The sequence below is a fragment of the Magallana gigas genome, chromosome 1, assembly GCF_963853765.1.
Source record: "Magallana gigas chromosome 1, xbMagGiga1.1, whole genome shotgun sequence".
Classification (NCBI taxonomy): Eukaryota; Metazoa; Mollusca; class Bivalvia; order Ostreida; family Ostreidae; genus Magallana; species Magallana gigas.
This window is the reverse complement of record NC_088853.1, coordinates 23,939,594-23,954,602: the sequence shown is the minus strand read 5'-3', so window position 1 is coordinate 23,954,602 and position 15,009 is coordinate 23,939,594. Positions and strand designations below refer to the sequence as shown.

General features: G+C 33.3%; 2 protein-coding genes across 2 annotated transcripts; both read right to left on the bottom strand.

Annotated features, from left to right (window-relative positions):
* Nucleotides 1–342: 342 nt before the first annotated feature.
* Nucleotides 343–2,837, bottom strand: LOC105345442 (uncharacterized). Its single transcript, XM_011453567.4, has 2 exons — nt 2,616–2,837; nt 343–1,398 (listed from the first exon to the last, which is right to left on the bottom strand). Exons 1-2 carry the CDS (start codon nt 2,794–2,796, stop codon nt 428–430), a joined length of 1,152 nt encoding a protein of 383 aa, XP_011451869.3. The 5' UTR covers nt 2,797–2,837; the 3' UTR covers nt 343–427.
* A 6,881-nt stretch (nt 2,838–9,718) lies between these two features.
* Nucleotides 9,719–13,887, bottom strand: LOC136269471 (uncharacterized). Its single transcript, XM_066088899.1, has 2 exons — nt 13,813–13,887; nt 9,719–11,573 (listed from the first exon to the last, which is right to left on the bottom strand). The coding sequence occupies exon 2, from the start codon at nt 11,564–11,566 to the stop codon at nt 9,905–9,907; it is 1,662 nt and encodes a 553-aa protein (XP_065944971.1). The 5' UTR covers nt 11,567–11,573; nt 13,813–13,887; the 3' UTR covers nt 9,719–9,904.
* Between the last annotated feature and the right edge of the window lie 1,122 nt (nt 13,888–15,009).

Here is a 15,009-nt window from a genome sequence, read left to right as displayed (position 1 = left end):
TGTTAATTCTAATACAAGTTGAAAAATAATATCTATATTTATCAATATTTCCTTACAATATGGGACATGCACTAATCTAATTTATTGAAACGTAAACGTTATACACATTTTTAAGCATTTTTTGTTGTTTCAATAAACCTTTATATACATTCACCTCGTAGAAAATGTCTTCGAATTCTTGTGCATAGAATGTTCATTAATTTATCCCTTGATTACACTTATCAAACATTGTGGTCTTTCAAAAACCTATTATATGCATGCACCTAATAATTATTGACCGCGGCTTTCTCTTTGTAAAATGTTCATTTATTTATCACTTGGATTCAACAAATAAACAAAAGCTTGTTGTAAAGGCATCATTTTAATTTACAGTTCACGTATCATCATTTAAATGCATCAATGTATTGAAAATTACTAAAGACACTTATCATTGTACCCCATCCATGCCTTTTCTTAGGAGATCACTCGGAGGGGGTGGAAGATCCGTCGGGGGTCCAAATGTCGGTGGCACGAAATTATCAGGTAGTGGCTGATTGAGTGGCAGCCCTGTGAGAGCGTCGATTGGCGTGTTACCTCCCCTTGTCGTCAGAACAAACGGAAACTCGTTCATGTTTGGTTCATTCTTTTGTTCTTTTTTCTCTTTAGGTACAGGTGTACTCTCTGTAGTTGGTTGATAGGATGTAGTCTCAACTATGGGAGTGGGGTTGGTCGGGGTAGTTAATGGAACGGCTTCCATGTTTTTCAAGTTCTTCTCAGCCGGGTAAATAGTATCTGGAATTGGATCTGCGCCTGGGACTACGACACCGTTTTCGCCGACTCCTGCTTCGACCGTTCCCGCCAAATTGTCGGTATTTTCCGTCATTCTGTCGACCACTGGTGCCTGTTGCTGCCTCCTTGCTGCTCCGATTCCAAATGGAGTCGGTGATATCCGTAAACTGCCGGAATCCGGCCGAACGTACGTCGGCTTCAGAGCCACTCCTTGCGCCTCGAGCTGACGTACTCTCGCAATGACTTGTGGGTATCTCTGTCGAATAGTCGCTGAAAAGAAAATCTTACCATCCCGAATGGTGAAAATTGGAACTGTTCTTCTAACTAACTGATTCCGGAAATTCCGGGCTGCCACGTGAATTACAGGCATACGTAGTATCATTCCATTTCTCTGTCGAATGTTCGCGAAATTAATTCGCGGTAGCGGTGCCCTGAGTAAAGGATTTACACCACGTAATTCGTATTGAGCCTGCAGATCGTTAATTGATTGTTGTGGGGCACCTGTTGGTTTGTGTGGATACTGAATTTCTACCACGGCTGTTGGTTGGTCGATTGTCTCGGAGAGTTTGGCACTGGTTTGTTCATTGTTCGCTGCAGCTTTGTTTCTTTTCTCTGATACAGAGTTTAATTCTGGGAAAAAAAACACGAAAATATACAAGTGTATGTAGACAGCGGGACGATGATCATTTTAGAGAAGAGATGAAAAATGAAGTATGCTTGGGGAGTAAGTAACATCGATGAAAGATTGCGTGTGTATGTAGGCAGCGGAACGATGCGGGGAAGTTCGTTTACAATGTTTGAAAGAAGAAATGAAAAAATGAGGTAATGCTTGGAAAAGTAATTATCATCGATGAAAGATTGTGGTCTTAAAATTAATTTTCTTTCTTTTTAAATTAACGTGTGCGATAAATAAAAGTCTGCGTCCTAAATATAGCGGTAGCCCTTTACGAAAAACTGAAACAATGAGTAAAAGAATGTATACAGGACACTTTGTGATAAACATGTAATTAATTCGCGGTATAAAGAGATAACTTCAGAAAAAATAACCAAACTAAGGAAGGATACAAATTATATGTATTATATACACATGCTTAATGTTCTGAATTTTACATTATCGTAAACGAGGTATGTGCATTTAAGCAATTTGTAGATAGATCCATTGTCTTGCTGCTCCAATTTTTGTAGAATTTTTATCGACGTTTAACGATAGTATAAGTGTAAGAATATCGTAGCAGGCAAAAAAAACAAAACAAAAAAAACATTTAGAAATGTGGAGATAAATGATTAATTGTTCAAATTAATTTTTGTTCAAATAGAAAGTAAAGTAAAAATACATAACAGAACGTGTTCATGTAGTGAGGGATTTTTTGGAAAATAAGATTTTTTGTAACAAAATGCCTAAATTTTAGTATACTAACGTTACACCCGTTTATTACAGAAGAACGCTATTTTTATTTTGAAATAAGAAAAAAATACAAAAATAACTTAAACCTCAACCTCAATTATTCAACTTTTATTACGACGAACATTATCTTAATTATCGCTTGAAAAAATCATAATCATCGTAAATATAAGCAATTAAGCGATAGTTTGAAATTAGAACAAATGATTTTCAAAATATATCGCTGGAATTGACAGCTGGTTACAATTATTTATAAAAAAAAATTTCAGAAGTTTACGAATAAAAAAAAAGTGTAGTTGTCAAAATATTTTCGGTAAAACATTCAACATTTATCGATGGGTCTGATCGTTTCTTTTGTTTATTTACCCCCCCCCCCCCCCCCCCCTCAAACACACGCGAAATTTATGAACGATAGATTTTTTTCTAAGTTGTACCAGTGACTTACCGAAATTAGCTGGCATACATCTACAATACTGAGGAGAAAACACGAATCCATTCTTACAACACAGAACGCGGCGGCTCTGTTGAACGTTGCCATAGTAACACTGTGGATTCCCCATGACAACCATGGAGCCGCATCTCATGTTGGCTAGCAGAGACGACATTTGTAATATCTCAGCCGCCATGTTGAATGGATTTCTTCTCGTTAAATAAAAAATTATAAAGAAAGACAAAAAGAGTTGTTCTTTATTTATATTTACGGTACTCTTTGGATCATTGGGCATGCGTGATATCCTACGCCCGTCAAATCTAAACCGTTCCCCCAACAGATAACAAATAGGATTACGTCACGTTACTTCCTGTGTGATGGAGTGAAACCGAGGCGGTACGACTACGCATACTTGGTGATTAATGAGGTGCCTGACGGATGTGTAAAAGAAATGCTAATGTTTCACCTGAAAGGTAATTAAAGACTAGTCTGCTAATTTTACACAACGTTAGGCAGAGGTCGCATGATGAAGATAGATAACTCTGACACCAACACACAAAAAAACACGCGCACCTGTTCACAGCAATCACTCAGATCAACTCACCTGTAGTGCAAGAGGCGGGGTTATAGAAAGGTATTCTACAATTGATACATATAGATATAACCAAGGACTGAAACTAACTCAATTATATAAATAGATTATGGAAGAACAAATTAACAAACTATTTGAGAAAACAATGCTTATTACGTTTTATAAGATTGGAGCTGATATGATTAACGCAATAATGTTAGAAAGTAATTTCGTCAATTTGCACATATTCTAACCCTAACCCCACTTCACCCCAACAGAAATTCAAGTAATTTATAAAAGCTAATATTTCTACTCTAAAATAACTGATAAAAGAGATAAAACAAATCTTACATTTCAATTATTTTTTTTTACTACTGCAGAATAATACTCTTATTACAATATTTATATTCCGTGTATATTTTCCCTTATGTTTGCATTGGAAATCTGTGACGTTCAATTTTGTATGAATACACTTTCCTAATTCGTGCGCTATGCGCATAGATACAAACGTATAGAATAGTTATTTTTGTAATATTAAATGAAACTTACATAACCAATTTGATATGTACTTTTGAAAAAACAATCATTATCATATATCTACTACTTAAAAAAAGATTTTTCTCCACAAAGTTTCTGGCGCTATATTTTTTGTCGTTGAAGCTAACAAGTTAAAATGGATGTTACACGTATGGTTTATATCCCTGACTAAGAGCGTAAATAATAGCTTTATGGCGGCGATAAAAATATTTCATACAAATAGACATCAGTATGAAAATATTATTTTTCCTTTTTTTTTTTTTCAAAATTCGAAATTTCTTTTATTTGATTATGTAATTACCTATTGGTAATCATGATGAAAATAACTCAAATTTTTTTTTTCATAATACATTTTCTCTATACAAAGGTGAAAATTGGTAAAATGAAATAGTTTTGTTACAATTTTACAGAATTTCTTGATATACATCAGAAAATTTATATTAATCCTAACTGTTACGTATTGGTATTGAAAACAAATTGTTTAAACTAGTTCAAAATGTATCTTTCTAAAAAAAACCTACGCGTATATTGCATGTGCAGTTTTAAATAAAGGGAGATATTAAAAAAAAATAAAACTCCAACTAAAAATTATTTCATGAGGTCACTGACGACAGTGCTTTAAGTGTGAAACTAAAAACAAACCAAAAAAACAAAAACAAAGAAAAAGAAATTTACATTGACTAAAACATATATCAATCTTGGCAGTGTAAACCGTTGGTCCTTTTCTAATTCGGTGCTGTTGTATTTTTCAACTTTCACCTTTATTGTTGTTTTGCTGTCTGGTTCAAAATACGTATGGGATTGAAAACAAACATAACATATTATGTTCTATTTTGTAATAAGGATGATACATGTACAGTGTATAATTTATAGAGCGTCATATGTATAAGAATATCATTCCATTTGCTTTAATTCATGCATGAAATAAATAGGAGAGGGGATGGTACATGTAATTTTGTCTTGTAAACAATAAAATTGAAGTCTATGACTAAACCCCTTCTTCCCATATCTTGTGTGGGTGACAGAATGAAAAAAAAGGGTCATATTTTTATTTAATTTCTGTAAGCTTTAAAACAAAATAATAGACATATATACACTTTAAATTATTAAACACACAGAAGTGCTCGTTTTGAAGAAGACCCTAGTGCATACATAAAAAAGAAGTATGACAAAAAAAGTCAATCAACCCATTAACATAAAAAATGTTTACGAATATCTATTGCGTCTTCATTTAATACTATGGTTAATACATATTTATATTTTGATACCTTTAAAACTTTCAATTTTTTAACATTTGCAGCAACATTAATTTTTTTCTGAACGATATACATTTTAATACATTTTTACGGTACTAATAACGGGGGAAAATCCTCAAAAATATGTACATGTAATTATGTAAATGAGATGACTATAAACGCCTTTGGTATTTCAAGTATAATTGAATTTGACCTTGTAAGTACTTAATGGGAAATTATTTAAAAACCTGCTTTTTGGATAAACTAGACCGAAAGAGCAGAAATGAAAGTAAGGTTTGTAAGCACGCATTTGCGAATCTTAATCACGATCTGGCGGTAAACTTTTGCATCAAAATATATGCTTGCATTGAAATGATATTAAATATTGACGTAAACCCTTATTATTTACAAATATACAAATACAACAATATGAAAAAAGAACAACACATTTCAAATATCAAGATACACTTTCTGCAAAAACTTAACAACATTCAAAACAACGTTTCAACGTATCTATATATATCAAATTATGTACAAATTAGATCATACTAGTACTTAGCAATTCTGTATCGCATTCTATATTTGCCCGAGGTCGCTGTTAATCAGCCCGAGAGCAATCAGGCTCTAATATACATCGATCGAGGCCTAATTTGGGATGCGATATAAAAATACCAAGTTATGGTTTTTATATAATATACTTAAAGAAAATAAGAAAAAAAAACCCAAATACATCACATGATTAATGAATATTGTCAACAAATCGCTTTCTCTCTATACATAGTTGTCTCTTATAATTTTTTCGTCAGTTTGCGCCAGCTGATTGTATACCAAGTTGACTTCGACGCAATCATTTCACGTCTAATCGAAAAACTCGAATTGGAAGACACATCAAAAAAGGGATGCGCAATACGAATCAAAGACTACCGAAAAAGGCTGTGTTATATTGTATTATTACAAGCCTCTAGGGTTTGTTAAACCCGCGCTTGAAACTTTTCGACCTTTAATGAACAGGGCGAAACAGGGTATATATAAGTATATGATGTGAGAAAACATGCGTCATGAATATCTAGAATAAGATAGTATAAGTGTTCTTGACATCAAAGTCACATACCGGTATAGTTTTACTTGTGTTGTACCTCTAAAATGTAAATTACACCATAGTAACTGTTGCAATTAAAGACAAATTCTAATATTTTTGTAAATCTACTTTCACATCTTTCCTTAAATAAAACATAGGTAATCACAGATAACAAAGCTCACCGAGACGAGACATCACCCTTATGAGACTTCACCTTTATGAGACCACCTTTATCATATTAAATGAAAATCATACTTTATGATCTTGGATATTCTTGGATTCTGTCTTGACACAATATCGTATATCATCTGTTAAAAAATTGTATGATAATCATAATGTTCATATGTTAATCAATACAATAATATAAAATTAAATATTGCATCCTATCATATTTACAACATATATCATATAATACAATAAAATACCATAATAAACAATGATGAAATATGATATTGTAACATATGATATGACATTGTATTGTATTATACGTTATTGTATTTGATCACATAATACAATATCATAATATACAAAACAATGTAGTATTATATTACAATATAATATTACATAAAACATTATAACATTGAAACATATGCCATTAAATTGTATAATATAGTATGATATTGTATGATACTGTATCATTTTTGATACATAATATGATATAGTATCATATGATACAATATAATTTGATACAACATTGTATCATATCAAATGATACAATATTATGTGATAAAGTAAAATATTATATAATACAATATCATATCATACATATTGTATCATATGATACAATAATATATATTTTACAATATCAAACAATACAATTTCATTTGATGTGATAAAATATCATATTATAAACCAATATCATATTATATAATATCGTATCATACGATATTTTAAAATATTACAGTATCATATTATACAATTTGATGTGATATAATTCTATATAACAGAAACTAATATCATATTATAAAATATCGTATGATACAATATAATAGAATAAACAACATTGTATCATAGGATGCAATATTATATTTTGCAATATGTTATGTTATAATATCATGTGATAAAATAATAAATTAATAAAACAATATAATATTATACAATATTGTATCATAATATACAATACTATACATAACGATATCATGATACAATATCATAACATAAAATATAAAAAAAAAATTGATGTAATATCATATCGTATCTTATAACTTTAATATGACATATGATATTATATTGTATCATATTAAACACTATTGTTTCATACCATACAATACTATATCATAGGAATAATGTTATATCACTTATCAACAAACACATCTATCTATCAAGTAGGTTTGAGTGAGGTAGGAGATTTCTTAAGCATCCTTGATAATGGAGATCAAAAAAACTAAACCTCATCCAGCATCCGCAACCTATGGCTCAGATTCAACATCCATGACTGTCAGGTGCATCTGTATCATAGGACACACCATCCATTCAAGTTTGATGAAGTTAGAACCTGTAATAACTAAGATATATTTTTTAGCATCCTTGATAATGGAGATCAAGCTCTGCAACTGAAGCTTCCTCTGTGATTCATTCATATTACAGTTTAATCAACTATGCAAGTTTGAAATAGTACTATTATCTATTAAACATGTGACCTGTTCCAAAAAAACTAACCATATCCAGCATCTGAAACCTATGGCTCAGACTCAGCATTCAAGCCTGTCAGGTGCATCAGTATCATAAGACGCACCATCCATGGAAGTCTGGTGAAGTGAGGACAAATATTAACTAAGATATAATCCTCAGAGGGCAACTGTTTCAAAAACTTTTACCAGCTCCAAAAACCTTAAACTCCTCCAGCATCCGAAACCTATGGCTCAGATTCAGCATTCAAGCCTGTCTGGTGCATCAGTATCATAAGACGCACCATCGATGGAAGTCTGGTGATGTTAGGACATGTAGTAACTAAGATATAATCATCAGAGGGCACCTGCAACAAAAACTTTAACCAGCTCTAAAAACAGTAACCTCCTTCAGCATTTGTAACCTATAGCTTAGATTCAGCACCCAAGCCTGCCTGGTGCATCAGTATCATAAGACACACCATCCATGCAAGGTTGGTGAAGTACGGACCAGCAGTAACTTAGATATTGCTATCAAAGGGCACTTGCAACAAAAACTTTAACCTGCTCCAAAAACCTTAACCTCCTCCAGCATCCAAAACCAATAGCTCAGATTCAGCACTCAAGCCTACGGGTGCATCAGTATCATAGGACACACCATCCATGCAAGTTTGGTGAAGTATGGACCAGCAGTAACTTAGATATTGCTATCAAAGGGCACCTGCAACAAAAACTTTAACCTGCTCCAAAAACCTTAACCTCCTCCAGCATCCAAAACCAATAGCTCAGATTCAGCACTCAAGCCTACGGGTGCATCAGTATCATAAGACACACCATCCATGCAAGTTTGGTGAAGTACGGACCTGCAATAACTTAGATATTGCTAACAAAGGGCACCTGCAACAAAAACTTTAACCTGGTCCAACAACCTTAACCTCCTCCAGCATCTGAAATTTAGGACTCAGATTCAGCATCCAAGTCTTTTAAGTCCATATGTAGGTCCAAATGCATCATCCATGCAAGTTTGGTGAAGATAGGACAAGTAATAGCTTAGATACAGGACCTGCAACAAAAACTTTAACCAGGTCCGGACGCCGACGCCGAGTGTATAGCATAAGCTCCCCCTGACTTCGTCTCGGTGAGCTAAAAATGTTATTTGTCAGTTAACATGTGGTGATACAAAAGTTGCATATTGCTTACATGTACGCACAAAGCTTTACCTATACGATACAAAAACTGTATATTACACACATGCAATGCTAACCCAATATGATACAATAGTTGTATATTACATGTATAGATGCAATGTTTTAAGGAGCAAGGAATCATTCTTTGAGTATTATGAGGTGATAATTTCGGTCAGGGCGTAATCAAATCGAAAAAAGCCCGAAGGGCTTTATGATAGATTTGATCACGCCAAGACTGAAAGTATCACCTCATAATATTCAAAGAATGATTCTTTATTACATATATTTATATTATTTTAAGCCATCACACGATTAGATTTTTAAAATACATGTATATATAAAATAAAGATAAGAACATCCCGCTGGTGCCGTCATTTGAAGTTACGGGTTAAATAGTACAAGATTGATACATATACATTATCATAACAGTAACTTGATCCAAGGGCTCGGATCACATCGAGTTGCCAGGCGCGGATCAAACGGGACGCAAAGTTATAATTACAAACCCATCTTTCTAAAACAACGGTATGGCGTTTACTTATATAACAAAGCTATTTTCAAACGAACTCTTTTAAAACGCGTTTAAATACAGAGGTTATTTAATGCGTACTACATCATCTGTTTCAGAGAGTGGTGTTACGGAATCAGAAAACCACAGTGTGGTGATGCGGAAAATCGGATCACACTCTGGAAAATCGACAGTACCAGGAAGGGAAAATTGATAGGTATATAATAAGTAGTGTTATCAAAAGCAAAGACAGTGGAAAATGTATATCTGTATTACACGATATGGTGCAATAGTTGAATCTTATAAGTGCTCATCACTGACCTAGAAATTCCTGCATCCTGCTTTAAAAAGAAAATCTTGATATGATAATCTTCGAATTTTTTTTTATTATTAAAAGTGACTGAATATAATGAAATCCTTACTTGATAATCACTTGATCAAAAATATAGTTTCAAATGTATTTTTATGGAAATTCCCATAATGGAATTCAATATAGATGTTCACAAAAAAAGGTAAGTTTCGTTTGGTTTACATCACATATTTCATCAGATTGTAAGTCATATTTTAAGAATGGATAATGTCTACCCTAAATACTTAATTTGTTTTACATTGCTTTTGAAAAACTCACACACAAACAGATTGTCATTATTGTCCACACATAAACCCCAAGGACAGTCAAGATCACAGTTATCAATGTAACGGATAAACTGTCCATTCTGATTCAGAATGTGGATACAATTTTTGCTTCTGTCTGATGTTAGGATACGACTTTGACTGTCTGTTGTGATATCACGTGGTTGAAATGGTTCCTTCTTGGTAACTGAGGGATGACCGGTGTATCTCCATCTAAGTTTCCCGTTCTGATTAACTACCACCACTGCACGAGCCCCACAATCAGCTACACAGATGTCATGGTTTCTGTTCTCAGTGATGAATTTAATTTTAGAAATACCTGAGTACAGAGGTTCTTCTTCTTTGTCATATTGAATTGTTTGTTTCTCTATAGATCCCGAGTAACGGACAACTTTGGATTGAGTTATATCATCACTGTACATAGTAACCAGGAGATCACCTGTAGAGGTGACACACAGCTTTGATGGTGCCCAACCCTGCAATCTGATCAACACTTTTGTCTGGCGATTCTTTACTTTATTAACTGTCCTCGTTGTCCCACAAAGGTATAGAAGATTCCCATCACTGTCTACAGCTATATCGTTTGGGCAATTTCCTGAAGTATGTTTGATTGTCTGAAGTAACACGCCTTTAGTGTTATAGCATTTGATATCATTGGTCAATCCACTTGTCCATATCTTGTCGCCATTAAGACAGGAGACACCCATTACATTGTCATGCCCTGTTTGTATTGTGGCAACAAGCTCTGGTTCATCCAGTAGCGCTTTAACTGAAGTGTTTGGTTGGTTTTGTGACAAGTTATTTTCTTCTGTAGCAGTAGAAAATGGGGTGATCTGTCCAAACAAACTGTACAGCTTCTCATGGTCTATTGGTTTTGAAATGAATGTTGGATTGGATACATGAACCTTGGGAGGAAGTTTTCGAAACTCTCTGATCTTAGAGTTGTATTCAATGGTAGGAGATATATCAGTGGATTTCTCAATTTTCTTCAAGGCGAGAAATGTTTGTTTTATCAGATACTGAATCTGTTTGATTTCATCCAAATGTTTCTTTAAAATGTCCCTGTGTTTTACATTTATCTCGCCGATTTCAGATTTCATTTTGTTGATGATGATGTCTATTTCTCTGTGCCATTGCTCTCCTTGTTTAGAAATCGTTGTTGTAAGTTTCTCATATCCTCCATCCAGGTTGGCAAGCTGTTTTTCCAAGTCCAGTGCAATTTCTTCATACGTGGAAGAAATATTATTCTCCAACTCTTTTGTGTCTTTTTCAATTACTTCTTTCTGTGTCTTGTAAAGTTCTGTAACTTCTACAAAATTATGTCCCTTGTGCTGTTTTGATGCAGTACAGGTAGAACAGACAAAAATGCTGCAATCTTTGCATTGTAATTCACAATTTTTGCTTTGATGTGTTTTACATTTTGGATAAATCAATGTTGATCTTCGGTTCTGAAATGGGACTATTTTATGTTTTTCATATCCATCAGAGATGTGTTCTCCGATGCAGGGCTTGCAGAGGTTGGCATAACAAAGGTCACAGTAGCTGTGTACAATTGCGGTCTCACAAAGGTCACATCGGGGCACATCCTGGCCACAAGAATAAGGATCCATTGTTCTTCTACGAAAAAAAAAATCAAATACGTAAGAATGTTTGTTCAATTATAAATATAAAAAATTCATGCATACAGTCATGTACAGACCCTGAAACGTACTACTACACCAAAAAAGCGTGCGACTTTCGTGCGAGAAACGTTTCGTGTAAACCGTTTAGCGTTTCGTGTAAACCGTTTAGCGTTTCGTGTGAATCGTGAAGCGTTTCGTGTAAACCGTTTAGCGTTTCGGGCAAAGCGTGCAGCGTTTCGGGCAAAGCGTGTAAATCGTTTCGGGCAAAGCGTGCGAGAACCGTGAGAAACGTTCATCTGATTTCATTCGGAACTCTCTGACAATTTAATTGTTTCAAAATAGCGCTCGTGTTAAATATCGTTTTAAACTGTTTGTGATTGGCAAAACTCCTTTGAGATATTCTCGTGAAAAAAAACTATAAGAAATGATATACTTATCTTTTTACAAAATTGAATTAATTTTTAACAAACAAAAGAAACGTACGCGTATTTATTGAGACTATTCATCTGTGTACAACCAGTACACATAACCTCGGACATCGGGTAAGACCTGCACCTGGCTGAACCTGTCAATCAAACTCTGTGTATTCGTTTTCATTGGATGGTCACTCGTCTCTTTTTTTGTCAATAGCCAATAGAAATTTAATGACTTCAAGGTAGTCGGAATCAGTATTTGATGATGCACACAATTTCAATTATAGATTATTTAACATTAATTTGAACAAAATTAAATGTAAACATAGAAAGGAAATAGTCTGTTCATTTCTATAAAAGGCGGAAAGTAAATTCTTCTGCATCCCGATTAAAAATATTTCTACAAATTATTATTTTAATTATTTAAACACTGATAACGGAAAACAACAAGTAATTAACACACTGAAATTTTCCTAAAATGTACACATGCAATTAATTATTATGGGAATCTATGTGCACTGTACTGAATTCAAATAGATTATGATAGATATATTGTACGCCGTTATGCGGGGCGCCGGTTATGTATACGAATATTGAGACAAAAATTTGAATCATTTTTTATTTTTTTGTTCTATCCGAAATAGTAAATAGACAACTTTCTTTATTGTTTCATCGATTGATTTTTTTTTCTGTGATATTATGTACGGAACATTTATTTACGCGAAAGACTCGACATAAGAAAAATCAATCGGTTGTTTTATAGCATTTTTTTAACTTATGTGAATAATTTTATTTCACATAACTTTCAAAATTATCAATGTAAATAATTACAGGTTTATTTACTGTTAGTATTTTTACATCGTGTTCTCTGAAACCAATAACAATATTAATGTGAGAAGAAAAAAAAATCTCGCCGAATACTGAAAAACCGATTTCAGTTTGTAATCATACGGATTTTATTTTTGGTATTGAATATTGTGTTACGGTCACTTTTTTCTCTTGAATTTTTATTATTTACGGCACTAAAAAGAATCATGGATATTTCTTTTGAGCAATAAATATATTTATAGAAGTAATATTTTTGGCTAATTCTGTGAATAAATATTTTTTTGCTTTAAATATAAGTACCAAATTAATCTAATTAATCAATTCAACACTTATGTACATATACGTTTCTAATATCGGTATTTCTTTTATTTCGTGTTTTCTTAAAATTAATTCTTACTAACAGAGTCAGGGAAAAAATCCGAGAGGAACCGAATCGATCAGGATAAAAGCGCGTCCAAAGCGTGTGAAAAGCGAGCAAATCGTTTCGTGCGAGAATCGTTTCGTGTAAACCGTTCAGCGTTTCGTGTAAATCGTTTAGCGTTTCGGGCAAAGCGTGCAGCGTTTCGTGTAAACCGTTCAGCGTGAACCGTTTAGCGAGCGTGCAGCGAGCGTGTGGTGTAGTAGTACGTTTCAGGGTCTGTACATATACTTTATTGATTTTATGTGTATAAAATAAATTTTATCGATTTTTACTTAAAGTTCACCTTAAACACTCTTTCAGCCTAATTTTTCTATGCCGGACGTTAATAGAGATAATGATATATATTAAAAAAATATAATTAAGTTTATAAATTATTTTTTTATAATGAAACAAATCTATTCAGTTTAAATCACTAGTTTATTGAACTGATTAAATATATCATATTATATTCAAAGCGAAAGTAGCTGAATTTCTAACATAATTAGAATTTTATATTTTAATCAGCATAGCTATATTATCTAGCAAAATATGTGGTATTTGGGTGAATATGTATTCATAGATCGATTACATACCTTGTTAACAAGAAATGACACAAACTCTAACTGTCTGGAATGCGTGTCCGTAACACGACTGGTCCTGCCCTGGTGACGTCTGATAAGATTATCAGAATTACTTCCCGTTTATCGCTATCGCCGTTATCTGGCTGTTTGTTGTCCTCGCAACGTCGCGTGTCTAGAGTCTATTTGTGGCCGCGGGACATAGGACCCCTTCCATTGTGAGGGTGGCAATTTGTTTAAAATCCCAATTTTTTTTTTACATCAGTCTGGTTCCATATTGCAAAATGTTATCGCTAGAATTTTTGCCTTTAATCTTTTTTTGCTCTGAATGAATCATATTAAATATGTAATAACTATTCGAACTAAAAATCATTTTTAGACAGTTCAATTAAAATTCAGTAAAGAGTTAAAGAAAACCAAGTAAATCTATTGGTTTAATTGCCGTCACATGCGCGGCTGGATAAAAGTTTTTCGAAGGTGTGGAGAGGGTTTAAAGAATATTTGTGTTTGTTGGGTAGGACAGGGGTGTCCGAGGCTTATTTTTGGTAAATTTACTAAGTGAATTTAATAAATTTCAAATGTTCGCCCCACCCCCCTTCCCTGACAAGGTAGATATAATTTATGTTATATAATTGTAAATGCAATTTAGTGCTTTTCTAATGTATGAGTTTTATCAGATAAAATGGCATAATACTGCTTCTTAATATAAAATGGAAGAAAAAGAATAAATTACAGATATCAGTAAAAGAAAAACATCAAACGAAAAGATTTTTTTTGTTGATGCATTATAAATTTTACATTTGCCAAAACATGAAAAAAGAAACAGATGAACATTTGAACTTTATTCTGTATATCTTGAGGTCTACATTTAAAATAGACTTCAAATGTTAGACATATACATAAGATTTTTGTCACTTAACTTGACGGAACATGTCTGTATACTGTGGAATCATTAGAATTCGAGGTGGCTCAATTTTTCGTAATCCTCCAAGAAAACGAATCATTAAAGATTTAGTTTAGCTACTGAAACCGAAAACCGACGCATCCACGAAATTACATCCCCATGAATAAGCGAAAATCCCGCAATCCACGAAAATTGGCCCCCACGAAATTAAATGATTCCACAGTAAATCATATTTTCAAACTATCCACTCTTATTTGAAGAAAATATTGGAGGATTAGGTTACATAAGACCAGATAAAAAGGGGGCGT